The sequence below is a fragment of the Bos indicus genome, chromosome 15 (assembly GCF_029378745.1).
Source record: "Bos indicus isolate NIAB-ARS_2022 breed Sahiwal x Tharparkar chromosome 15, NIAB-ARS_B.indTharparkar_mat_pri_1.0, whole genome shotgun sequence".
Classification (NCBI taxonomy): domain Eukaryota; kingdom Metazoa; phylum Chordata; class Mammalia; order Artiodactyla; family Bovidae; genus Bos; species Bos indicus.
The window spans coordinates 52,028,827-52,054,960 of NC_091774.1; the positions used below are offsets into that span (position 1 = coordinate 52,028,827).

Genomic DNA, 26,134 nt, shown 5'->3' on the forward strand with positions numbered 1-26,134 from the left:
ACTGAACTGAACTGAGAGAGAGCGTTAGAAATAAAGGTCCCAAGTAAATATGAGAAAGTAAATGTGATTGGGGATCAGCAAGTAAAAGAGGCTGCTACTGCTACTGCTAAGTCACTTCAGTCGTGTCTGACTCTGTGCGACCCCATAGACGGCAGCCTACCAGGCTCCCCCGTCCCTGGGATTCTCCAGGCAAGATCACTGGAGTGGGTTGCCATTGCCTTCTCCAAAGTAAGAGAGGACTAAGTACTAAATGCAGAAACATAGGTTGGAGCCAGTATGAGGTTGACTTCAAATGCCAGGTTGAGGAATTAAGACATCCACTCATTCCTTCAGTCAGCATTTATCGAGTGCTTCAATACGCCAGATACAGTGCTGGGGACGCAAACATGAAGACATAACTCCTGCTTTCAGGGGGCTAATGGTCACACAGAGGAAGACGGACATGGAAACAAATGATTGCAGTGTAGTGCAAGTGTGTGTCACGTACTGTGGTGACAAAGGAGAGAGTGACTAACTGCTTGAGGGAATCATTAAAGACTTAACAGAGGATGCTTGAGATGGTTCTTGAGGATTGAGTTCAGTAGATAGTCTGTGAAAAAGGGAAGAGTAGTCCAGCAAAATGAAAAGATCTGCAAAGGCTTAGAGGCGTTAGAATATTCTGTTCTATTCTATTCCACATAGAATATTCTGGGAACTGTAAGATTTCCTGTATTAGTGGAATATAGATTAAATGTAGGGGGATGGCAGTGAGTGATAAGGTCGGCAAGGCCTTTTTAACAACATGCTAAGAGGCTTGAACTTATAATACACTCAGATATATGTCTCAGAATGATCAAATCTGGTAGAAGGGTGGAAGTTATTTTTGGAAGAATCAGCTTGGGCGAAGGAGAAGAAATTAGTTGGGAGTACTGCAGTGGTCCAAGAGATTGTGGGGATCTGAGCAAAACCAAAAGCAGGGTGGAGAAAAGTGAGCAGCCATAAAAATATTACATAGAGTGCACTTACTATTTTTTGCCTTTTCCATTCCATTCCTTAATTCATTCACTCACACATTCGTCAAGCATTTATTAAATATATAATCTATATTATTTATTCAAATACTTGCAACTTCAGAATGTCAGGAATTTTTCTAGGTCCCAGTAATTCAGCAGTGAACAAGACAATGAAGGTCCTTGCTCTTGAGAAGTTTACTTTCTAATAGGGGAAACACAGATAATAAGTAACTAGCAGGATAACTTCAAATGGTGTTAAATACTCTGAGAAAAGGATGGAGAATGACTCGAGGAGAGATGCTACTTTCAATTGGGAGGTTTATGGAATGCCTCTGAGGAGGTGATATTTAAACTGAGACCTGAATGAAGAAGACTTAGCAGCTTGAAGATTTGGAAGCATACTGTGTCAAGTCGAGGGAGAAGCAACTACAAATCGGTGGTAACGGGTTACACATGTCTTGGGACCAAAGAAGACCAGTGGGGCTGAGTTACAGTGAGCAAGAGAAAAATAGTACCGTATGAAGTCACAGAGTTTGGTAGAGTCAGATATGTAAGGTCCTGTAGATGCTGCTGAATGTGTTGAATTTTATTGAGAGTACAATGATTTTGGATGGTTTTTAAAATAGTGAGGTGAGCTGATTTGCATTTTTAAAAAAGATCTTTCTGGCTGCTTTGAGAAGAATGGATTGTAGGGGAGCACTCGAGGAGGGCAGTTAAGAGGCTGTTGGCAGTAGTCTGAGTGAGAAATGATAGTTTTGGAGTTGGGGGCGAGGGGGAGTGTGAGTAGGGTGGCAGAGATGGCGAGATGAAATTAGAATGCTTTGAAGTAGAGCCTACAGGACTTGCTGGTGGATTGGATATGGGACGTAAGGGAATGAAAATAATCAGGCTTGACTTTCAGGCTTTTTGAGTTTGTTTTGCTTTCACTTGAGTAGTTGGCAACACCATGGCTGATGTTACTGTGTACTGACAGGACAGACTAGGAGAAATTTTTGTTGGGGTGAGGAGAAGGAAATACAGAAAACTTGTGTTTGTCTATGCTAAGTTTGAGATGCCTATGTAAATATCTAAGTGGTGGTGTTAATTAGGCAGTTGGAAATATGAATGTAGAGTGGGAGGAGAGTTCTGGACATTGGTCTGAGATTCTGAAGAGCTGCCTTTTTATCCTGTCTCTACCACACAGTTGTTACTGAGACAAGTCAGTGAGACACTTGAGTCACAGTGTCGTCGGCTTAAAGAAGTAATAAAGGTATGTGTTAGGCCAGGCTTGTGTGTATGGCGGGAGAATCCTGTTTATTCATGTATCCATTCATCAAGCATGCACTGAGCATTTATTACGGGACTGTCTTAGCTATGAAGGATAATGAAGACCTAGGCCCTGCTCTCAGGCTGCTCGTAGTCCAGTGGAAGAGTTAGTGAAATAAGCAGATGTAACAACTGCTGCGATACAGAGACTCACAGAGCTCTCTGTGAGCACAGAAAATGGGGGACAAGAGATCAAGAGAGGCTCCCCAGAGCAGTGGCATTTCAGCTGGTGTGGGAAAAATGACCAGAGGTTAATCAGCCAAGAAAAGAAGGGAAAGAGCCTCTGGGCAGAAGGAGCAACATGAGCAAGGTGGGAGGTGAGGGAGGGAACAGCAGGGCACTGAGTCAGGTTTAGTGTCACTGCTGCATGGTGAGTAGAGGGTGGGGCGTGGTGAGAAAGGGAGGTGGGTGTGAGATCGCTGAGGAGTTTGGATTTTTATGTGTACTGGGTGATTAACTGTGGAAGAACTTTAAGCACTTAGGTGAGTGGCGTGGATCAGATCTGCATTCTAGAAAGATCACTCTGGGGACAGAAATGGAGAAGGGATTAGAGAGGCAGGGAAGACATACCTTAACCCAGGCAAGTAGTGCTTCCAGATTTATCTAATTTCAAAGTGTGCTTTCTGGTGTATTATGTATAGTGCAGGAGAGCGCATGTTAAATGCCAGAGGTGTGCAGGAGCAGAGGCGGGTGAAACTGGAAGGTAGTCTGGGGCAGGTCATGGCCTTATGTGGTCATGTGAGCTCACTGTCAGTGCATTCTTGGAGGGCACTATGTAACCTACTGGGGAGTTCTTATTTTCTCTTACAGGCAGTATTAGGAAACCAGAAGATTTTGAACTTGAGTGACACAGTGACTGGCAAGAAAGGCATGAGGTTGAAGGACATGGATTATGTTTGTAGCTTGAATAATAGGAAGAGATGATAGAGACATTTCCTGCCCCACTGATCTAGGCCTTCTGGTAGAACCAACCATGTTCTTCAGTTTTTCCTTCTTCCCAAAGCTTCCCTCAGTCCTATTTGTATGCTTACAAGTTTGGAAAGTATTCAGTATTTACTATAGGCTGTTGATAATCATGAAGGACTTCATGCTAGTGCTTAAGAGGAGGAGCACTTTTTAACTTAAAACCCACAAAGGATGGAGCACCTTTGCCAGCTGTGCATCTCTGATGTGATCCAGATACCAGGCTGTCTCTTTAGGTCAATTCTGAAAGAGATGGGAATACCAGACCACCTGACCTGCCTCTTGAGAAATCTGTATGCAGGTCAGGAAGCAACAGTTAGAACTGGACATGGAACAACAGACTGGTTCCAAATAGGAAAAGGAGTACATCAAGGCTGTATATTGTCACCCTGCTTATTTAACTTATATGCAGAGTACATCATGAGAAACGCTGGGCTAGAAGAAGCACAAGCTGGAATCAAGATTGCCGGGAGAAATATCAATAACCTCAGATATGCAGGTGACACCACCCTTACGGCAGAAAGTGAAGAGGAACTCAAAAGCCTCTTGATGAAAGTGAAAGTGGAGAGTGAAAAGTTGGCTTAAAGCTCAACATTCAGAAAAAGAAGATCATGGCATCTGGTCCCATCACTTGATGGGGAAAAGATGGGGAAACAGTGGAAAGGTGTCAGGCTTTATTTTTCTGGGCTCCAAAATCACTGCAGATGGTGACTGCAGCCATGAAATTAAAAGACGCTTACTCCTTGGAAGGAAAGTTAAAACCAACCTAGATAGCATATTGAAAAGCAGAGACATTACTTTGCCAACAAAGGTCCGTCTAGTCAAGGCTATGGTTTTTCCTGTGGTCATGTATGGATGTGAGAGTTGGACTGTGAAGAAGGCTGAGCGCCGAAGAATTGATGCTTTTGAACTGTGGTGTTGGAGGAGACTCTTGAGAGTCCCTTGGACTGCAAGGAGATCCAACCAGTCCATTCTGAAGGAGATCAGCCCTGGGATTTCTTTGGAAGGAATGATGCTGAAGCTGAAACTCCAGTACTTTGGCCACCTCATGCAAAGAGTTGACTCATTGGAAAAGACTCTGATGCTGGGAGGGATTGGGGGCAGGAGGAGAAGGGGACAACAGAGGATGAGATGGCTGGATGGCATCACTGACTCGATGGACGTGAGTTTGAGTGAACTCTGGGAGTTGGTGATGGACAGGGAGGCCTGGTGTGCTGCGATTCACGGGGTCTCAAAGAATTGGACACGACTGAGCAACTGAACTGAACTGAACTGAAGGAGAAGAAAGCGCATTTCAAGCAGAGCCAGCGTTTCAATTAGTGCTGTCGTGTGCTTGCTGTCTCTCTCACTGGCTGAGGGAGTGGAGGGAGGGTGGCTGGTTTTCTAAGTAATGGAACGTTTTGATGACTACTTCTTAGTGTGGGCCACTGTAAGAATTGCTTCTTACTCTCGGGGAGCAGCAGCAGTCTCAGGGGTAACTGGTAGTAGCCAATGTAAATAAGTTCTTTTGGTTTCAGGTGGCTTTCCCAGTTCTTCTGGATTCTTCTGCAACATCATTCCCACTGTTTTGTTCAAGTGAGAGTTACTTAGCCTCTGTGTATTTCCAAAGCATGTGCTTTAGGTCTAGTGCTAGGTGTGACATGTGAGGGAGATGCTGAACAAGTACGGCATTATTCTTGCCTTCAAAGCAGTTAAAAGCAGTAATGTCCACCTAACATTTACTGAACATGTGCAATGAGTCAGATTACGTGCTAGTTCTTTGAAATGTGAAAATGAGTAGGATTCAGATGATTATCAGACTACTTTGGATTGCTAAATGGGAGAAAATATTTGTAAACCATATTTCTGATGAGAGATTTATATTTGGGATATGTAATGAGCTCTTACCAGTTAATAAGAAAAAGGTAAATAATCCAGTAAAATATAAACAAATGATCTGACTAGACCTTTTTCAAAAGAAAATACACAAATGGCCAATAAGCACTTGAAAAGATGTTGAACATCATTAGCCATCAGAGAAATGCACATCAAAACCACGACACCACTTCATGCCCAATATGATGCTATAATCAAAAAGATGTTATACACGTGTTGTGGATGTAGAAAAATTGGACTCCTCATGCACTGCTAGTGGAAATGTAAAATGGTACAGTTGCTGTGGAGAACAGTTCGGCAGTACCTCAAAAGGTTAAGCATAGAGTTGCCATATGACCCAGTAGTTCCACTCTAGAAATATACTCAAGAAATAAAAACATATGTCTCCGTAAAACTTACATACAAATGTTCATAGCAGTATTATAATAGCCAAATAGTAGATGGCTCAAATGTCTATCAACTGGTAAATGGATACATAAAATGTATATCCATACAGTGGAAGATTACCTGTTACAAAAAAGGAGTGAACTACTGATACATGCTGTATCATGATACATGGATAATCCTTGAAAAGCATGCTATCTGTTATGATACATAAAAGAAGCCAGTAAGTAAAGACAGCATATTGTGTGACTTCATTTATATGAAAGATCCAGAACAGACAAATCTATAGAGATATAAAGTAGATTAAGGGGTTGCTTAGAGCCTGGTGGGCTGCTGTCTATGGGGTCACACAGATTTGGACACAACTGAAGGCAGTGGCACCCCACTCCAGTACTCTTGCCTGGAAAATCCCATGGATGGAGGAGCCTGGTAGGCTGCAGTCCATGGGGTCACCAAGAGTCAGACACGACTGAGCGACTTCCTTTTCACTTTCATGCATTGGAGAAGGAAATGGCAACCCACTCCAGTGTTCTTGTCTGGAGAATCCCAGGGATGGGGGAGCCTGGTGGGCTGCCGTCTCTGGGGTCACACAGAGTTGGACACGACTGAAGTGACTTCGCAGCAGCAGCAGAGGCAACTTAGCAGCAGCAGCAGCAGCAGGTCTAGGGACAGGAATGGGGAGTTGGCCAGTGAGCTTTGAGCTTTCTTTATAGTGTGATGGAAATGATTTAAAAGAAGATGGCTGTACAACTTTATAAATATATGAACAGTTAGTGAATTGTCCACCTGAGATGGTTGCTATGCCTTAATAAAGCCTTAAAAGTAAAAGATCCTTGACCTCAAGATGATTAGAGTCTAGAGATAAAAACAGACTCAGAAACAAGTATTATATTAAATGTAATAAATATGACCTTAGAGATTTGTGCAAATTGTAAATTTCTGGAGAACAGAGGAGGAAGGGAACTACTCTCTGCCTGAGGAGATCTGCTAGACTCTAAGCTCATTGAGAGTGAGAGCTGTTGTTTATTTATTATTGTATTCCCTGTCTAGAGCATAGCATGATCAGTTAACAGTTGTTGAATGGGGGTGTGAGTGAATAAAGTTGGAGAATATGTCACAAAGGAGGTGATATTTGAGCTGCATCTTAAGGAATAGAAATGAACTAGAGAGTGAAGGTCAGGAAAGAATTCTAGGAAGAGAAGACAGCAGCAGCCAAAGCACTGAGGGAGAAAAGGGAGGAGCATGTTAGAGTGGTAGGTGATGGAGTGAGGCTGGAGTGAAAGGCCGTTTGTTGGAGGTGTTGAGATAAGTAGCTGGTTGTACCAGATGATGACGTGCCTTGTGTGTCATACCAAGGAGTTTTGGACTTTAATCCAAAGGCAGTAGAAAATTGTCATAGTTGTCAGAGTAGGGGGCTGATGCAGTCAGATGGTGTCTGATAAAGATTACTGTGGCTGCTTCTGTTATGAATTGTTCTGGCAGAGAGTACCTCGAAAGTGACTGCACGTCTAGGAGAGAGCACAAGATAAAGTCTGGACCAACGAGGTGTGGCAATGAAAATCTGGGGGGAGATTTCATAGGTGGGTGAATATTCCAGACACATGGGCTTCAGGAGTTTTATAGTTTCGGTCTTGAAGGGCTTCTGGAAGAGGTGACATCTGGGTTGGTCTTTAAGGATGGGTAGAAAAGTAAAGAGTGTGTGGAAAGCTGGAGTGCAGGTAGGAGAGAGAGAGGAGGACGAGGTGGAGAGGAAGCCAGTTGGAGAAATAGAAATTTTATGAGGTAGGAATTGAAGAACCCAGGAAGTGAGCATTAAATGCCCCCAAATTTGATGATTGTTGAATGTGAGAGAGGTCATTAAATATTCCTTCCACTTCTGTAGAAATTTGAAAAGTTTGTTTTAAAAAGCTTTCCAGTTAGCTGGCCTGGAGATTGTGCTTTTCTGGTGATAGTGGGAGGGGTGGAGTGGTGGGCAGACAGCAGCCATAGCAGTTATCCCAGCCAGCGTCTGCTCTCACTCCGCTGCCCAGTGTGCTGGCCATGGCAGGCTTCACGGTTTGACTAAGCATGACCAATGTCTTCATGGTCCCCAGATGACTTATGAGGTCTGAAAAATGAGATAATTGCACTTTAATTAATTGGCCTTGAATTCTTGCTAGGGCTAAGGAGTTAGAGAAGAATGTGAGCAAGAAGGAAAGTGGAAGTTACAAATATGCGTAGGCCATTAAACTTTGGACTTGACATGTTATCCTAATCACTCAGCAGGCCATGGTATCTTTCCCAGGAGACAGAGGCAGCTAGCATGATGGTTTTGCTGTATTCGTAACAGGCTTAGAAACTAGCTAATCTCTCCTTTCCCTGGATTTACACAGCATTTTGTTTATGTGTCAATGGTTATCTTTATCATATTATGTTTAATAGTCTGTCTCCACTCTACCCCTTGGACTGTGACTACCGCAGGGCAAAGGTTGGACTTAGTCATCTCTAAGGTTCTGTGAAAGAGTGATGTCTCTAGCTGCGTGGTTGCTCAGTCTCTGACTTGAAAGGATCAGTTGAGACCTCGCAAGTGCCAGGTTGCCCTGGTGGGTGGGGTTCCAGAGTTTAGGGCCCTTTGCAGTTAACAGGTGCTTGAAGCTAGGGCAAGAGGCCCTCCTCCAAGTGATGGAGATTTCTGATGCATGGTCGTTGCTTGGTAAATTTTCATTGACTTAATTTGGTAGCATCCTGTTATATCACATCTCACCACAGTAGAGGCATTTGCTTTCACTTCTGTGGTAGCTAAGGAAACTGTGGTAGTCTAGAAAGTCAGAGTATTATAGCTGACTCCAAAGCTTTGGAGTTAGATTTGGCATGAATTATTACAGTATTTTAACTTTAATGGACCTTGAAAATCACTTAAGCCCACCTCCTCGTTTTATATTTGGGGAAACTGAGGCATGGAGAGAAGTGCCTTGTTTGTTGATATATAGCAAGTAAATAGCTATGCCAAATGAGGACTTACAACTTTTTCTTAATCACTGAGGAAGGTGGTTGTTGCTCTGGAGCCACGTAAAAGCCAAGGAAATAAGGCATTCCGCATGGGCTAGTTTTCCTATCCAGCCTGCCCATGTTCTCCTTTTCTTGGAAACCTGTTTGGGGAAACCAGAGTGTCTACATGTAGCCACATGATAGCCTACTTTTTCATTTTTTTCTTCTCTCACTCTGCTTTATTTTCTTCATAACACTGCTACCAGAAATTATTTCATACTATAAATATATATTTACTTGCATATGTATTATCTGTTTTCTTCCTTAGATGGTTTTATAAGGGAAGAGATGTGTTTTATGACTGTCTTGTGCTTGAATGAATGAGCAGATGAACAGATACTTTTTGGCTGTCCCCAAGATGCCAAGCACATGCTTCCTAGGACTTTGCCATTTGCAGGTCATGACATGTCTGTTTCTTTGGTTGGGATTGATCATTCTTGGATATATCTAAACCTTCCTTAAACATAGAATACACATTATTGGCAAATGACTGTCCAGTAACTTTATAGTGCTTACATGAGTCGAGAATGAGGTTACCTTTTTTTGTGGATTTAGATGGTATAAGATTTAGCCACTTGAAAAAAACAAAAAAAAGATTTAGCCACTTGATCAGTTAAACCCAGTAGAGGACAGAATCTTGGAAGCGGTAGAGCAATGTGACTTGGCAGCTGGGGAGAGAATTCTTGGTGCATAGCTGTGGAGAGACAGCAGGATTCAGGGCTGACTTACCCAGTAGGCACAGTGCCCAGTGGCCCATAAAAATGTCTTAATTTCTTTTAATCAGAAGAGAAAAATGGATATAATCCACCTTGGATTGTACATCTTTATATTAATGCAGTTATAAAATATATTTTGAAATACTTAAAAAATTTTTTATTTTTACTTATTTTTGGCTGTGCTAGGTCTTCATTTCTGTGCCCGGGCTTTCTCTAGTTGCAGCAAGTAGGCACCACTCTCTAGTTGCAGTGCATGGGCTTCGCACTGCAGCGGCTTCTTGTTGCAGAGCATGGGCTCCAGCGTGTGGGCCTCAGTACTTGCAAACACAGGCTCAGTAGTTTTGATGCATGGACTTAGTTGCCCCTCGGCATGTGCAACCTCCACAGCGCAGGAATTGAACCTGTGTCCCCTGCATTGGCAGGCAGATTCTTAACCACTGGACCACCAGGGATGTCCCTAATATATATATTTTTAATGTAGGAAGCGTTCCACAAAGGCGAAAGTACCTAGGGCCCAAGAAAGTCATAATGTGGCCCTCGCATGACCTTGAGGCTAGTCATTGGCTTGGCCATTTGAGGCCCAAAGCTTTGACTCTGATTTCGTCCTTAAGGTCTGTGATTCTTTCCCCGTCACTCCTGTCCCTGTCCCCCATAATGTCATCTTTAGTGAGTGATTTTCTCCTTTATACCTCATTTGTGTGTTTTGTAAAATGGAGAGTTGTGTTCCCTCTACTGAGTAAATGCTTTTAAAACAGCCTAATTGTTTTATTTTTTATCTGTCTTCTCAAGGGCAGGAAAAAATGTCTGGTTCATCTTTGTATCTCCATGACTAGCCAGAACCTACACATTCAGTACACAAGTGCCTTAAATGAGAGTTGAGTAAATGAATAAATGTATCAGACTTTACAGATAGCTTCAGAGGCTTTCTTTTCTTTCTCTATAGTATGCTTTACATACATTCTTTCAGTTCAGTTCAGTCGCTCAGTCGTGTCCGACTTTGTGACCCCATGAACCACAGCATGACAAGCCTCCCTGTCTGTCACCAACTCCTGGAGTTTCCCCAGACTCAAGTCCATTGAGTCAGTGATGCCATCCAAACATCTTATCCTCTGTCGTCACCTTCTCCTGCCTTCAGTCTTTCCCAGCATCAGGGTCTTTTCAAATGAGTCAGCTCTTCACATCAGGTGGCCAAAGTATTGGAGTTTCAGCTTCAATATCAGTCCTTCCAGTGAACACCCAGGGCTGATCTCCTTTAGGGTGGACTGGTTGGATCTCTTTGCAGTCCAAGGGACTCTGAAGAGTCTTCTCCAACACCACAGTTCAAAAGCATCAATTCTTTGGCACTCAGCTTTCTTTTTAGTCCAACCCTCACATCCATACATGACTACTGGAAAAACCATAGCCCTTGATGAGACGGACCTTTGTTGACAAAGTAAAGTCTGTGCTTTTGAATATGCTCTCTAGGTTGGTCATAACTTTCCTTTCAGGGAGTAAGTGTCTTTTAATTTCATGGCTGCAGTCACTATCTGCAGTGATTTTAGAGCCCCCAAAAATAAAGTCAGCCGCTGTTTCCCCATCTATTTGCCATGAAGTGACAGGACTGGATGCCATGATCTTAGTTTTCTGAATGTTGAGCTTTAAACCAACTTTTTCACTCTCCTCTTTCACTTTCATCAAGAGGCTCTTTAGTTCTTCACTTTCTGCCATAAGGGTGGTATCATCTGCATATCTGAGGTTATTTATACTTCTCCAAGCAGTCTTGATCCCAGCTTGTGCTTCCTCCAGCCCAGAGTTTCTCATGATGTACTCTGCATAGAAGTTAAATAAGCAGAGTGACAATATACAGCCTCGACGTACTCCTTTTCCTATTTGGAACCAGTCTGTTGTTCTATGTCCAGTTCTAACTGTTGCTTCCTGACCTGCATACAAGTTTCTCGAGGCAGGTCAGGTGGTCTGGTATTCCCATGTCCTTCAGAATTTCCCACAGTTTATTGTGATCCACACAGTCAAAGGCTTTGGCATAGTCAATAAAGCAGAAATAGATGTTTTTCTGGAACTCTCTTGCTTTTTCCATGATCCAGCGGATGTTGGCAATTTGATCGCTGGTTCCTCTGCCTTTTCTAAAACCAGCTTGAACATCAGGAAGTTCACGGTTCACATATTGCTGAAGCCTGGCTTGGAGAATTTTGAGCATTCCTTTACTAGCGTGTGAGATGAGTGCAATTGTGCGGTAGTTTGAGCATTCTTTGGTATTGCCTTTCTTTGGGATTGGAATGAAAACTGACCTTTTCCAGTCCTGTGGCCACTGCTGAGATTTCCAAATTTGCTGGCATATTGAGTGCAGCACTTTCACAGCATCATCTTTCAGGATTTGAAATAGCTCAACTGGAATTCCATCACCTCCACTAGCTTTGTTCATAGTGATGCTTTCTAAGGCCCACTTGACTTCACATTCCAGGATGTCTGGCTCTAGGTGAGTGATCACACCGTCGTGATTATCTGGGTCGTGAAGATCTTTTTTGTACAGTTCTTCTGTGTATTCTTGCCACCTCTTCTTAATATCTTCTGCTTGTGTTAAGTCCATACCATTTCTGTCTTTTATTGAGCCCATCTTTGCGTGAAATGATCCCTTGGTATCTCTGATTTTCTTGAAGAGATCTCTGGTCTTTCTCATTCTATTGTTTTCCTCTATTTCTTTGCACTGATTGCTGAGGAAGGCTTTCTTATCTCTCCTTGCTATTCTTTGGAACTCTGCATTCAAATGGGTATACCTTTCCTTTTCTCCTTTGCTTTTTGCTTCTCTTCTTTTCACAGCTATTTATAAGGCCTCCTCAGACAGCCATTTTGCTTTTTTGGATTTCTTTTTCTTGGAGATGGTCTTGATCCCTGTCTCCTGTACAGTATCACGAACCTCCATCCCTAGTTCATCAGACACTCTATCAGATCTAGTCCTTTAAGTCTATCTCTCACTTTTACTGTATAGTCATAAGGGATTTGATTTAGGTCATACCTGAATGGTCTAGTGGTTTTCCCCACTTTCTTCAACTTAAGTCTGAATTTGGCAATAAGGAGTTCATGATCTCAGCCGCAGTCAGCTCCCAGTCTTGTTTTTGCTGACTGTATAGAGCTTCTCCATCTTTGGCTTCAAAGAATATAATCAGTCTTATTTCAGTGTTGACCGTCTGGTGATGTCCATGTGTAGAGTCTTCTCTTGTGTTGTTGGAAGTGGGTGTTTGCTATGACCAGTGCGTTCTCTTGGCAAAACTCTATAAGGCTTTGCCCTGCTTTATTCTGCACTCCAAGGCCAAATTTGCCTGTTACTCCAGGTATTTCTTGACTTCCTACTTTTGCATTCCAGTCCCCTATAATGAAAAGGACATCTTTTTTGGATGTTAGTTCTAAAAGGTCTTGTAGATCTGGTATTGTATATATGGTAGTATGTATGTCCAGCTATCTTTTCAGAGGTTCTGATATATAGAGCTATGTGGACACTTAAGAAAATAATGTGGGAAACAAGGGTGTTGTACCTTCTTAGAGAGTTAAGAGCCAGTGTGAACAATCAGGTCCACAGGGGAAATGAATAGTCTTTTTAACAAATGATGCTGAGACAGCTAGATAGCCATAGGCAAAAGAATGAAGTTGGACCCCCTGCATCGCACCATATAAAAAAATTGACTCAAAACAGGCCAATGGGGTGGGGGGTGGGGCAGGGAACAGACCAATGACGTAAATGTAATAACTAAAAATATAAAACTCTCAGAAGAAGAGTAGTCATAAATCACTATCAAATTAGACAGTAGTTTCTTAGATATGACACAAAAAGTAAAAGCAGTAAAAGAAAAAGAAAACTGTACTTCATTAAAATGAAAAACTTGTATTGCATAGGACATCACCAAAAAAAGTAAAAAGACAACCCACAGAATGGAAGAAGGGGATTTACCTGGTGGCCCAGACAGTAAAGAATCCGCCTGCAATGCGGGAGACCTGGGTTTGATCCCTGGGTTGGGAAGATCCCCTGGAGGAGGGCATGGCAACCCACTCCAGTATTCTTGCCTGGAGAATTCCATGGACAGAGGAGCCTGGCGGGCTACAGTCCATGGGGTCGCAAAGAGTCGGACATGATTGAGCGACTAAGCACAGCATAGAATGAGAGAAAGTACTTGCAGGTCATGTATCAGATAAGAGACTTTATATCCAGAATATATTAAAAAAACTTTTATAACTCAACAATTAAAATATAAATAACCTACTTTTAAAAAATGGACAGAAGGGTTTCAATATGGCATGTAAGAAGCTTGGAAATCACTATTCTGTCCTAAGAATGAGTAAAAAGCTGAAAAAACTGAAAAATCAACAATTCTTAGATCTTTAGAAAAGTGAGGTCATGGACAAAGACAAACTGCTGGCATGAATCACAACTTACAGAAGCAGAAACCTCTGTGGGAACCAGTATTGGCGCAGGGAAACCTGGATTGTAATAAATTGCTCGAGGCTCAGTGTGGACAACTCAAAGTTAAGAACTCCACAGGTACTCATAGATATTCAGGGCCCCCACAATGACCTTCCAGGTATCTGGCAGGTTCTTACATTGAGTATTGAGAAAAATCCCTTTGTGCTTTTGTGGCTGGCAGGGCTGGGAAAGAACCTTTTAAAAATACTACAGAGCATTCTGTTCTTCTTAAGATCTGCCATCAGGGGAAACTGTTTAACCATAGTCTAACCTTTTGGGGTTTTATCAGAGCCTGACTGATCTAGGGGAAAGAAAATACCCATCTCTGACCAGTTGTAGCTTTTTATGTTGGATAAGGGAAATCCCCAACTCCGTCCTCTTAAGCCATTGTGCCCCACCTAAGAGGGGTGGGTGAGGCACTGCGAAGCACTTGTGAAGTTCACACTCCACAGGCACACACTCACTAAAAGACTGAAACCCAGTCATAGAACTGGAGAAGGCTGTTCCTCCCCAGCATCCTACCACTACAGTACTAAATCCCTGTTTATAGAAATTCCTTTTACCTCGTATATCATACCCAGCTATCAAAAAATTGCAAGATATATTAAAAGGCAAAACATACTTTGAAGAGACAGGCCAAGTATCAGAATTAAACCCATCTCTGGCAGGGATGTTGGAATCACTAGACAAGGAATTTAAAATAACTGATTGCTGTGCTAAGTATGCTCAAATGGATACACGAGACAACATGCAAGAACAGCTGGGCATTGTACGCAGATAAATTTACATTCTAAGAAGGAATCAAAAAGAAATGTTTAGAGATCAAAAACACCCTGACAGAAGTGAAAAATGCCCTTGATGGGCTTATCAATAGACTAGATAAAGCCGAAGAAAGAGTCTCCCGAGCTTGAGAATATTTCAGTAGAAACCTATAAAAATTAAAAAATAAAGACTTGAAAGAAAATATCCCAAGAACTGTGGGACTACTACAAAAGTAAAGGTGTGTTGTTATGGTCTGAATGTTCATGTTCCCCATAAATTCATATGTTGAAATCCTAATCCTAAAGGTATTGGTGTTAGGAGATGGGGCTTATAGGAAGTGATTAGGTCCTGAGGGCAGAACCCTCATAATTGGAGTCTGTACTCTTACAGTAGAGGCCCCACAGAGTTTCCTAATCCCTTCCAGCTTGTGCTTGATCCTGGACTTCCACCCTCCAGAAATGTGAGAAGTAAATGTTTGTTGTTTATAAGCCACCTAGTCAATGGTACTTTGTCACAGCGACCTGAATAGACAGAAACAGGTGCATCATGGGAATAACAGAAGGAGGAGAGAAACAAATATTTTAAACAATAATGACAGGGAATCTCTTCAAGTTAATGTCAGACACCAAACCACTGATCCAGGAAGTTCAGAAAACACCAAGCAGGTTAAATGCCAACACCGCGCCTCCCCTCCCCCCACTACATCTAGGCATATCATTTTTCAAATCATAGAAAGTCAGAGACAAAGAAAAAATTCTGAAAGAAGCCAGCAGAGAAAACACTTTACCTATAGAAGAGTAAAGACAAACCCCCATCTGCCTAGATTTCTGTATCCTGAAAATCAGCCTTCAAAAGAGGAGAAATAGGGTCTCCCTGATGGTTCAGTGGTTAAGAATCCACCTGCCAGTGCAGGGGACACAGGTTCAATCCCTGGTCTGGGAAGATTCCACGTGCTGCGGAGCAGCTAAGCTGGTGCACCACGGCTTCTGAGCCCATGCTTCACAAGAGAAGCATCCACATTAAGAAGTCTGCACCACAACTAGAGGAGCCCCAGCCCACTGGAACTAGAGAAAGCCCATGTGCAGCAACAAAGACCCAAATAAATTAAATTAAAAAAGACAGACAAAAATAGAGCAAATTTGTTGCTAGTAGGCTGTCTTGCTTCCGGTGGCACTAGTGGTAAAGAATCCACCTGCCAGTGCAGAGATTCAAGAGACTCGGGTTTGATCCCTGCATCAGGAAGGTAGCCTGGAGAAGGAAATGGCAACCCACTCCAGTATTCTTGCCTGAAAGTCCCATGGGCAGAGGAGCCTGCCGGGCTACAGTCCACAGTGTGGCAAAGGCTCAAACATGACTGAGCACACACACAGGCTTGTCTTGCAAGAAATATTAAAAGTTGTTTAGAGAGAGGAAAATAAGAGAGGTCAGAGCCTCAGGTCTACCTAAACAAAGGAAAAGCATTGGAATGGGAGTAAGTGAAAGTAGACTGAAAAAACATTTATTTTACTAATTCTTTTTTTAATTGTAAATTTTATTGTATCTTAAATGTCATTTTCCACATGTTCTTTGCTAATATAGAAATATAACTTTTGTGTGTATGTTTATATTCTGCCACCTTGCTGAACGCTGTTATTCTAGAATTTTTTTTTCATAGATTCTTTGGGATTTTCTGTGTAGGCCATCATGTCATCTGCAAATAAGGGACAGTTTTATTTCTTTTTAGTCTGTACCTTTTATCACTTTATTTTGTTGGCCAGAAACGTCAGTATGTTTTGAATAGTAGTGGTGAGGGTGGACATCCTGACATTATTTCTGATCTTAGGGGAAAAGCATTCAGTCTTTCACCATTAAATATATAAGCTATAGGAATTTTGTAGTGGCTCTTTTAGTTTACAAGTTGTTGATTGATATAACAGTGAATAGTTTTGTGAAAGTTGTAATACCGACACTGTATTTGACTGCATATGTTTCTGTATGTGTACTTAGGGATAAGTGAAATGAATGACAGCAATGATACAAGGGATGAGAGGAGGAATTAAGATTATTTTGTTGTTATAAGGTACTCACACTGTCTGTGACGTGATACAGTATTGTTTGAAAGTGGATTTTACTATTTATGTATATTGTAAATTCTAGAGCAACCTCTAAAAGAAGTAAAAATAAAAGTATAGGGAATTCCATGTTGGTCCAGTGGTCATGACTCTGTGCTTTCACTGCTGATGGCCCAGGTTCAATCCTTGGTTGGGGAACTAAGATCCCACAAACTGCACAGCGTGGCCAAAAAAAAGTATAACTGATAAGCTAAGAAAGGAAAGGAAATGTAATCATAATATTCTCAGTTAAAACTACAAAAGGCAGAAAAAGATTAGAAGACAAAAAAAGGAACAGGCAAGGGCAACACATAGAAAACAGTAACAAATATATAGTAGATATTAATCCAACTGTATCAATCACTTTGAACATTAGTTGTTTAAATGCATCAATTAAAAGAGATTGTCAGGAAAAAAGACTGTCAGGGACTTCCCTGGTGGTTCAGTGGTTGAGAATCCATCCTCCAATGCAGAGGGTGCAGGTTGAATCTCTGGTTGGGGAACTAAGATGCCACGTGTGTGTGTGTGTTTTCAGTTGTGTCCGATTCTTTATGACCCCGTTGACTGTGGCTCCCCAGGCTGCTCTGTCCGTGGAATTTTCCAGGCAAGAAATACTCGAATGGGTTGTCATTTACTCTTCCAGGGGATCTTCCCAACCTAGGGATTGAACTCATGTCTCTCGCGTCTCCTGCATTGGCAGGCAGATTCTTTACCACTGAGCCACCTGGGAAGCCCAAGATCCCACATGCCACAACTAAGACCTGACACAGCCATAAATAAATATACAATAAAGAAATAAAGGACTATTACCTAAAATACACAAAGAACTCTTTCAACTCAGTAATAAGAAAACCTGTTTAAAAAGTAGGCTAGAGACTTTAACAAAGAAGATACATAGTTAGAAAGATACACCAAAGAAGACACATAGATAGAAAATAAGCATGTGAAAGATGTCCCACCTCATGTAGTCAGCGAAATTCAAATTAAAACAGCAGTGAGATACCACTACACACCTATTAGAATCATCAGAATCTGAGACACTGACACTGCCAAATACTGGGAGGATGTGGAGCAACAGGAACTGTCATTCATTTCTGGTGGGAATGCAAGAGAATATCTTCCGTCAAACTTTGGAAGATAGTTTTGCAGTTTCTTGCAAAATTAAACTTACTATTACCATACCATATCCAGGAGTTGTGCTCCTTAATATATCCCCAAAGGAGCTGAAAATGTATGTTCATACAGAAACCTGTACACAGATCTTTATAGCAGCTTAATAATTGCTAAAATTTGGAAGCAACCAAGATGTCTTTTGCTTCCCAGGTGGCCCAGTGGTAAAGAATCTGCCTGACAGTGCAGGAGACAAAGAGACACATGTTCAATCCCTACGTTGGGAAGGTCCCCTGGAGTAGGAAATGGCAACCCATTCCAGTATTCTTGACTGGAAAATTCCATGGACAGAGGAGCATGGCAAGCTGTAGTTCCGGTGGTGCAGAGTCGGGCGTGACTGAGTGACTGAGCACACATAGCGTCTTAGTAGGTGAATGGGTAAATAAACTGTGGCACTTCCAGACAGTGGAGTTTAATTCAGTACTAAAACAGAAATGAGCTATTAAACCCTGAACACACATGGAGGAAGATTAAATGCATGTTACTAAGTGAAAGAAGCCAATGTGAAAAGGCTGTGTACTACATGATTTCAACTATATGGACAAGGTGATACTATGGAGACCGTAAAAAGAGCAGTGGTGGCTAGGGATTAGGGGAGATGGAGGGATGAATAAGAGGAGCACAGAGAATTTTTAGGTCGGTAGGACTACTCTGTATGATACTCTGTTTATGGATATGTGTCCATAAGAATGTTATGTTTGTCCTAGCCCATAGAATGTACATCAGTAGTGAACTCTGAGGTAAACTATGGACTTTGGGTGATGATACGTCAATGTAGGTTCCTCAGTTGGCACAAAGGTACTTCTCTGATGAGGGATGTTGATGAGGGAGGCTATGCATATTGAGGAGCAGGGAGCATATGGAAAATTCTGCTTTCCACTCAGTTTTGTTGTGAACTTAAAAGTGAAGTCACTCAGTCGTGTCCAACTCTTTGCGACCCCATGGACTGTAGCCTACCAGGCTCCTCCGTCCATGGGATTTTCCAGGCAAGAGTACTGGAGTGGGGTGCCATTGCCTTCTCCAGGAGATCTTCCTGACCCAGGGGTTGAACCTGGGTCTCCTGCATTGTATGCAGACGCTTTACTGTCTGAGCCACCAGGGAAGTTTGTGAACCTAAAACTGCTGGGAAAAAAAATCTGTTTTTAACAAGTGGACGAAGGATCTGGATAAATTTTTCTCCAAAGAAGATATGTGAATGGCTGATAGTCATACGAAAAGGTGCTCAACATCGTTATACGTCAGAGGAACGCAAAATCAAAATCACATTAATCTACCATTTCACACTCAGTGGGATGCTTCTTACCAAAAAGATAATACCAAGTGTTGTCAACAATGTGGAGGAATTGGAACTCTTGTGCACTGCTGGGGGGCATGTGAAATGGTACAACTGCTGTGGAAAACAAAGTGTCAGTTCTTCCAAAGGTTAGGCATTGAGTTACCATACAACCAGACCATTCCACTACTAGATATATGCTCAGGCGAAATGAGATCATGTCTGTATGAAAACTTGTAAGTTAACGTTCATAACAGCATTATTTATAATAACACAAAGCTGTAAACAATGCAGATGTCCATCAGCTGATGAACGGGCAAAGAAAATATTGTATATCCATATAATATAGTATTATTTGGCAGTAAAAAGGAATGACTATAATACTTGCAGCAACACTGAAAATATGCTAAGTGAAAGAAGCCATTCTCTAAAGACCACATATTGTCAAATCTCATTTATATGAAACGTCTAGAACAGGCAAATGTGTAGATAGAGATCGAAATTAAATTAGTGGTTTCTTGGGCTGAGGGATGTTGCAGAGTGATGGCCGACTTGGTTTCATTTTTAGAGTAGTAAAAACCGTTCTAAATTTAAAGAGCAGTGATGGTAGCACAACTCTGCATATACTAAAAACATTGAATAGCACATTTTAAATGGGTGAATTTTATGCCATGTGAATTAGATCTCAGGAAAGCTGTTAACAAAAGCAGTTCAGGTGTGTGGAGGTGTGTGACTGTAGGACAGACTGAATGTGAGTGCTGGAATGCAACAGCAGTGCTTTTATGTGCGTGTGAATTACCTGGGTATCTTATTAAATGCAACTTCTGATCCAGGAGGTCCGGGATGGATTCTGAAGCCTCTGTTTTTAAGCTCTCAGGGTGCTGATGCTTCTGGACTGTGGATCATGCTCAAAGCAGTTGAGGATTTTTTTTTCCCTTCAGTGAGTGGGGTCAGTCTAATGGGCCTTTCTGGACCCAGGAGGATTTGGCTGGCATTTTGCATGGAAGGCAGAATGTGGTTTGGTGGAAGAGAAAGGTTGAAGGGACAAACTAATCAGTCTGTGTAAAGATTCAAGAGACCCCAGAGTATCAGTATTTGTGGGGGACAGAGGCCTGCTTGTGGGATTACACTGGTGGATCCATCTGTGTTTTGCATCTGAAAAAATATATCAGTCAACCACAGATCATTTTCCATTTTTGTGAAATTTTATCTTGCCCTCTGCCTGACATTTTTGATTTAAATTCTTTCAAATCTGGACTTTGGTAGATTAACACGACTAGAAGCTTTGTGAAATCCTAGGAGAGGGGTGATTGGTTGTCAAAAAGACATTCTGTGTTCGAGTCTTAGGAGTGGAATATGGGCCTATCAATCCTGCCCTGAGAGCCTGCCCAATTAGCTACCTGAGCCTGGACAGGGGACCTGAATGACTTACTGCTTGGCCCCAGATGAATAAACTCATTAGTGAGGGAGAAAATGCAGATGTATTTCTAGGGTACAGCTTACTTACAGAATAGCTTATAGCTCTCCTTGTTTTTCCACTTGAGCTAGATGACTGGTTTGGATGTAATTTTTAAAATCTTTTGGTTCAGGATGGAAATATTAAAGCCACATCATTTCTTGACTCTTACCATTACTCCACTCCAGTACTCACGCTACTCCATGAAATGCTAAATGGCCTTCTAAGCACCAGGTCTAGTCTCAGTGTAAGAGCTTGCCCTTCTGAGCCTTCCCTGAGGCTCTGAAAGCATCACTGTCCTGTGCTTCACCAACATTCAGTTCCCTGGCCTCTCCAGGTACTTTGTGAAATACACTCAGGAGATTCAAGTTGGAACCCTAGGTTGGGAAGATTCCCTGGAGAAGTGCATGGCAACCCACTTCTGTATTGCCTGGAAAATTCCGTGGACAGAGGACTGTGATGGGCTAGTCCATGGGGTTGCAAAGAGTTGGACATGACTTAGCAACTGAGCACCTGTGCTCCTAGGAGGAAAGGCAGTGAAATCACTTGCAGTATAATACTAGTATATTCTCACAGCCCCACAATGAAGTCAGAAGACAGTCTCTGTTTTCCAATGAGAGAAACTTTAAGGCACAAATAGTAGCACGCTTGAGCACTATCTCACAGAGAGGTGTCCCCATGCCTGGCCCAGTTCTCTGGATCTTCCTTGTTTTCCATTCAACAGACTTGTCTTGCTTTTTTGAATATGTAGTTGTGTTTTGTTTTGACATGCCGTTTTTTTAAGCATGATTTTCTGGGTGCCTCCAGAAAATGAATACTTATTTCCCAGATGCTCCTTAGGTATTTTTCAAGTGTTTGTTTACATCCTCATTTAAGCATCTCCAGGTAGGATGCTGGTTTGTCAGCATACTTACTTATTACCCTGTTGGAAGGAATTCTGTTCAATTCCATAAGTACTCATTGAGTGTTTAATATATGCTCAGCTCTGCTATTCTTGAAAGACACAAAAGGAGTGTATTCTCCTTAGCTCTGTGAGATGCTCTAGGATGGGAGCAAGATAAACATAAGCAGGACTTGGACTAGGGTGAAGCATACAAAGTGCAGGGCACAGACTTGAAGGAGGCACTCACTCTTAAGGTCATGCAAGTGCAGGGTCAGTACCTGAAAGTGTGTGCCTCTGTAAATTTTGGGTCCTTGATGCCTTGCTTATATCACCCTGGCCCTGACCCTGGATTTAAGCAGCAGTTAAATCACTTGGAAAGCATATCTAAGATAATATAAGACTGTGGTTCTGAATTGTCTGCTCAGGTACCACCCAGCTGGGCCTTTCCATTTCCTGTATCTACTTGTCCTCTCTGGGAGGGGACCTCTGTCCTTCCAGGGAGATGAAGGACTGAGTCAGTCACTTGAATAAATTCCGTGAAACAGTGTAAAGTAGGATAAAGGGGTGGTTGATTTCAATACCTTGGTTGGCTGGGGAAAGCCTTGGGATATTGTTTCTCCCCTCCTCTCTCTCTTCCCCTCTTCTCCCTTCCCTTCTATCCCTCCCCTCTTTCCTTTTCTCCCTTTCCTTTCTTCCCTCCCTTTTCTTCCTTCTCTAGATGGGATATGTAGAAACCAGAAACCCCTCCCTAAGCAATGGTGAATTCCCACTGCACACACATAAAAGATATATGGTAAATATGTACCAACTTACTTAGTAGTAGAGTGATGTTCTGCCCATTTTACTTCACACATTCCACTTAAGGTACTTTTCTGAAGTTATTAGAGGAACAGTGGGAAACTGGGTCTTGAACTTCATAAGTACTAAAGGAATATTTGTTGATTGATTCCTTTGAGTGTTTATGACGGCTTTTCTTCTCTACATCAAAAAGCATTTTCAGCTCAGTTCAATGTAAGAATGTATTGAGTGACTTATGTCCTGAGGTTTGGGTATTTTTCCATATGGCTACACTCAAGCCCTGAACTCAAAGAATTTAGTAGTATTCTGTTGTTGTTCATTTGCTCCGTCGTGTCTGACTCTCTCTGACCCCATGGACTGCAGCACGCCAGGCTTCCCTGTCCTTCACCATCTCCTGGAGCTTGCTCAAACTCATATCCATTGAGTCAGTGATGCAGTCTCACCACTGCTCTAATTCTAGAGCAGTGGTTTTTCACCTGGGGGCAATTTTTCATCCCCCAAGGGACATTGGATAATATCTGTAGACTTCTTTGGTTGTTGTATCTGTGAAGATGTTACTCGCATCTAGTGGGTAGAGGCCAGGGATGCTGCTGTACATTATACAATCTACAGAATCCCCCCTTGCCAAACAACCCAGAGAATTAACCAGTCCAAGATTATCACTAGTGTCCAGGTTTAAGAAATCCTGCTATAAAAGGATAAGACTAACAAATAGAACTGGAGCTTTGTGGTTGGAAGGTCATACCACTAGCTGATAGCAGAGCAGGGACTGATGCTTAGTCTAATGAGGCCAATTAGAGTCAAATGGTATTATATGGCAGAATATTTTATCTAGCTTCATATCCCACAAATCCTGATTCATACTTTTAGCTCTAGCAAATGTGTGATCCCTGTATGTTGGGCAGGAACAGTTCTAAGACAGTAATGGATGTTTATGGTGGTGTCTTTCTACAGGTGGATATGTCAGAACTCTCTCCTGAGGAGCAATGGAAGTAAGTGTGACAGAACGGGCCCCTCATGGTGGGAACCATAGATTAATCCTACTGATAGAGTTGTACACCTACCCTTTTTGCTTCCTTATCTATGGGAGACAGTGACCTGTGACGAGGAGGACAGGTCATTTGAGATCTTTCCCAGTATTTGAGTCACTCCTGGGTAGCTCGCTCAATCTATTTAGGAGTAAATAGATAGTTGTACCAAACCATCCATCTGGGTTTGAATACTACTTCTGCGATTTCCTAATGATGTGATCTTGGGCAAGTTTACTTCATACTACCTTGGTTTTTCCAATTTGTAAAATGAGGAAAACTACAGTACCCATAATAGAGTTGAAGATTAATAATTGTGAAATTCTTAGAACAGTGCCTGGCATGTGGTAAGCTTCCAGTAAGTTTTACCTGTTTTGAGAATGGTTATCATCATTAGCATCATCATTATCTGGGAACCAGGGCAGAGAGCTCTGTTTGAGAAAATGGGAGGTGTATTTTCTGATCTCACATCTGCTACTGACTTGCTTTGTAACCAGAGTGAGTCAACAAATATCTTATTATCATTATTTCTCCTCAGTAAATGAGTTTCAACTTCACAAGGTAGCTGACCAATGAGCTGAAATCAACCCAGTGAAATTTTAATAGTGAGAAAAAAGCACTTCGTTTAGAGGAAAACTATTGATGATAAAAATATAGAATGGCAAAGATAGTGACTCATATGACAAGATTTTAGGTGACTTTAAGTGTAATATGCACCAGTTGTATACCTGAGCTACCAAAATATTCCACATTTTGGAAGGTGTTCATTGAAAGTATGCTGTCTGCCTTAAAGGAAGTAACAGTACTACTGTGTTCTGTTTTGCTGAGTCCGCACTGACTGTATTGTAAAACTGCATATTAAAAGATCTTTAGCTAAATACATCTAGAAGGCATTCAGAATTAATGGTCTTCACATTATGTTATATGCTTCATGTTTAAAAGATCTAGAACTGTTAGCCTAAAGGGGTCCAGGAAAATGGTGGTAGGAACAGGATTTTTTTTTTTTTTTTTTTAAGGAATTAAAAAAAAATTATATTTATTTTTGGTTGTGCTGGGTCTTTGTTGCAGCAAGCAGGGGCTACTCTCTAGTTGTAGTGGGTGGGCTTCTCATTGCAGTGGCTTCCCTTGTTGGAAGCATGGCTCTCGGCCATGGACTTCAGTAGTTGCCACTCCAGGACTCTAGAGTGCAGGCTTAGTAGTTGTGGTGGATGGGCTTAGTTGCTTCGTGGCATCCGGGATCTTCCCGGATCAGAGATTGAAACTGTGTCTCTCGCATTGGCAGGTAGATTCTTTACCACTGAGCCACCGGGGAAGCCTGGTTTTGTTTTGTTTTTAAATAATATTATGATAAATATTTGAAGGGGCAGCATTGTGAAAGAGAGAGTGGATATGTTCCAGAGCATAGGATTAGGTCTGAAGGATTGATGCTGTAGTAAGATAGATTTTATCTCATTATCAGAAACATAATTAAAATTATCGTGGTATTTTGGGACATCCCTGGTAGTCCATTGACTAAGGCTCCATGCTCCCAATGTAGGGGACCTGGGCTCAGTCCCTGATCAGGGAACTAGTTCCCACATGCCACAACTAAGATCTGGGGCAGGTAAATAAATACTAAAAAAAAAAAAAAAAAATCATGGTATATTGAGATACTGAGCTTCCTGCTTCTTAAAGCATTAGTATTGTATTCCTTCATAGGCACATATGAGTATTAAAAATGTGTCAGACACTTCTGGTTCTAAATAGGTTACTTTAAGAGGCATATATTCTCAGCCAATGGAGGTATTCAAACACAGGATTACAAACTTGAGCTAGATGACTTCTATTTTTTCTCAATCCTTTCTTTGATTTCTTGTACACATTCAATCAGTTATATACTGTCTGAGAACAGGAAATTTATCTTTTATTGTCTTTATAACTCCCCACAGTCCTTAGGTTTTTAAATATCCATTGCCCTTTTAGTTTGGGCAACAAATAAACACTCCTATGAGGGAGGCAGAAAAGGTATGGACTCCTTTTGATAGATGAAGAAATTGTGGTGAAGAGATGTACATTTTCTTGGCTAAGACCACTTAGGTGTTTCTGAACCTAAGTTTCTGACTCCTCCCCGTATTAATATATTTTGTCAGATTCTCCCACCTAGGATAAAAATTTATGTAAGATGAACCCTTAAGTACTGTGGCTGCCTGGCTGGCTGACATTTGGTTGCCTACTAAATCTTCCAAATTAACATTTTATTATATTATGAAAAATCTCAGATACAGAAAAGTTGAAAGATTTGTACACTGAACACCCTTGTATCTACCAACTAGAATCTACAACTAACTTTTTGCTGTATTTCTTTATGATTTATCTGTTTATAATGCATCCCACTGTTTCTTCTTGTTTAGTCTCTCATTGCCCTTGGGGATTCCATGAAGATACTTACCATTTATGTTGTCCTTTCCCTTTCTCCCTGATACCCTTGGGTATGGAGAACTTGCTGGAGATGGAAATGGCAACCCACTCCAGTGTCCTTGCCAGGAGAATCCTATGGACAGAGAAGCCTGGCAGGCTACAGTCCATGGGATTGCAAAGAGTTGGACACAACAGAGCAACTAAACCCCCACCGTCACCACCATGGAGAACTTGCACCAAAACTTCAGAGCATAGGTTATATTTGTATTCAGTTTTCTAATTCCTTTATTCCTGTCCCTTAGCTGACTCTGACACAGAATGGTAGGATTGACTTTGCTGTTCTCAGAGGAAGCTCTTTGCCTGTATTGGCCAAGGGAATCACTTTCTGCCAGTCCTTAAGACAAAAGAATGCCAGCCTTGGATTAAATAAGAGTTTCTAGGTTTTCTCTCCTGAGCCCTTGAAGAGACTATTTACCTCTGGATACTGATAGTGAAGTCACTGTTGGAGTAATATAAAGCTGAAGCAGTTCACATTTTTCAGGCTTTAGTCTTAAGGATCTCTGAT

The 26,134-nt window shown here is 41.7% G+C and overlaps 1 protein-coding gene across 4 annotated transcripts in view; it reads left to right on the forward strand.

Annotated features, from left to right (window-relative positions):
- The window catches only part of RNF121 (ring finger protein 121), an 83,200-nt gene that overhangs the window by 10,158 nt on the left and 46,908 nt on the right, over positions 1–26,134 (forward strand). For 3 of the 4 annotated variants that reach the window (XM_019974533.2, XM_019974534.2, XM_070803831.1), the window contains one exon: positions 23,099–23,136. The exons of the other annotated variant lie outside the window; for it this stretch is intronic. In XM_019974533.2, the coding sequence (XP_019830092.1) occupies positions 23,099–23,136 (38 nt within the window). The remainder of the gene's footprint in view (positions 1–23,098; positions 23,137–26,134) is intronic. 4 annotated transcript variants of the gene reach the window in all.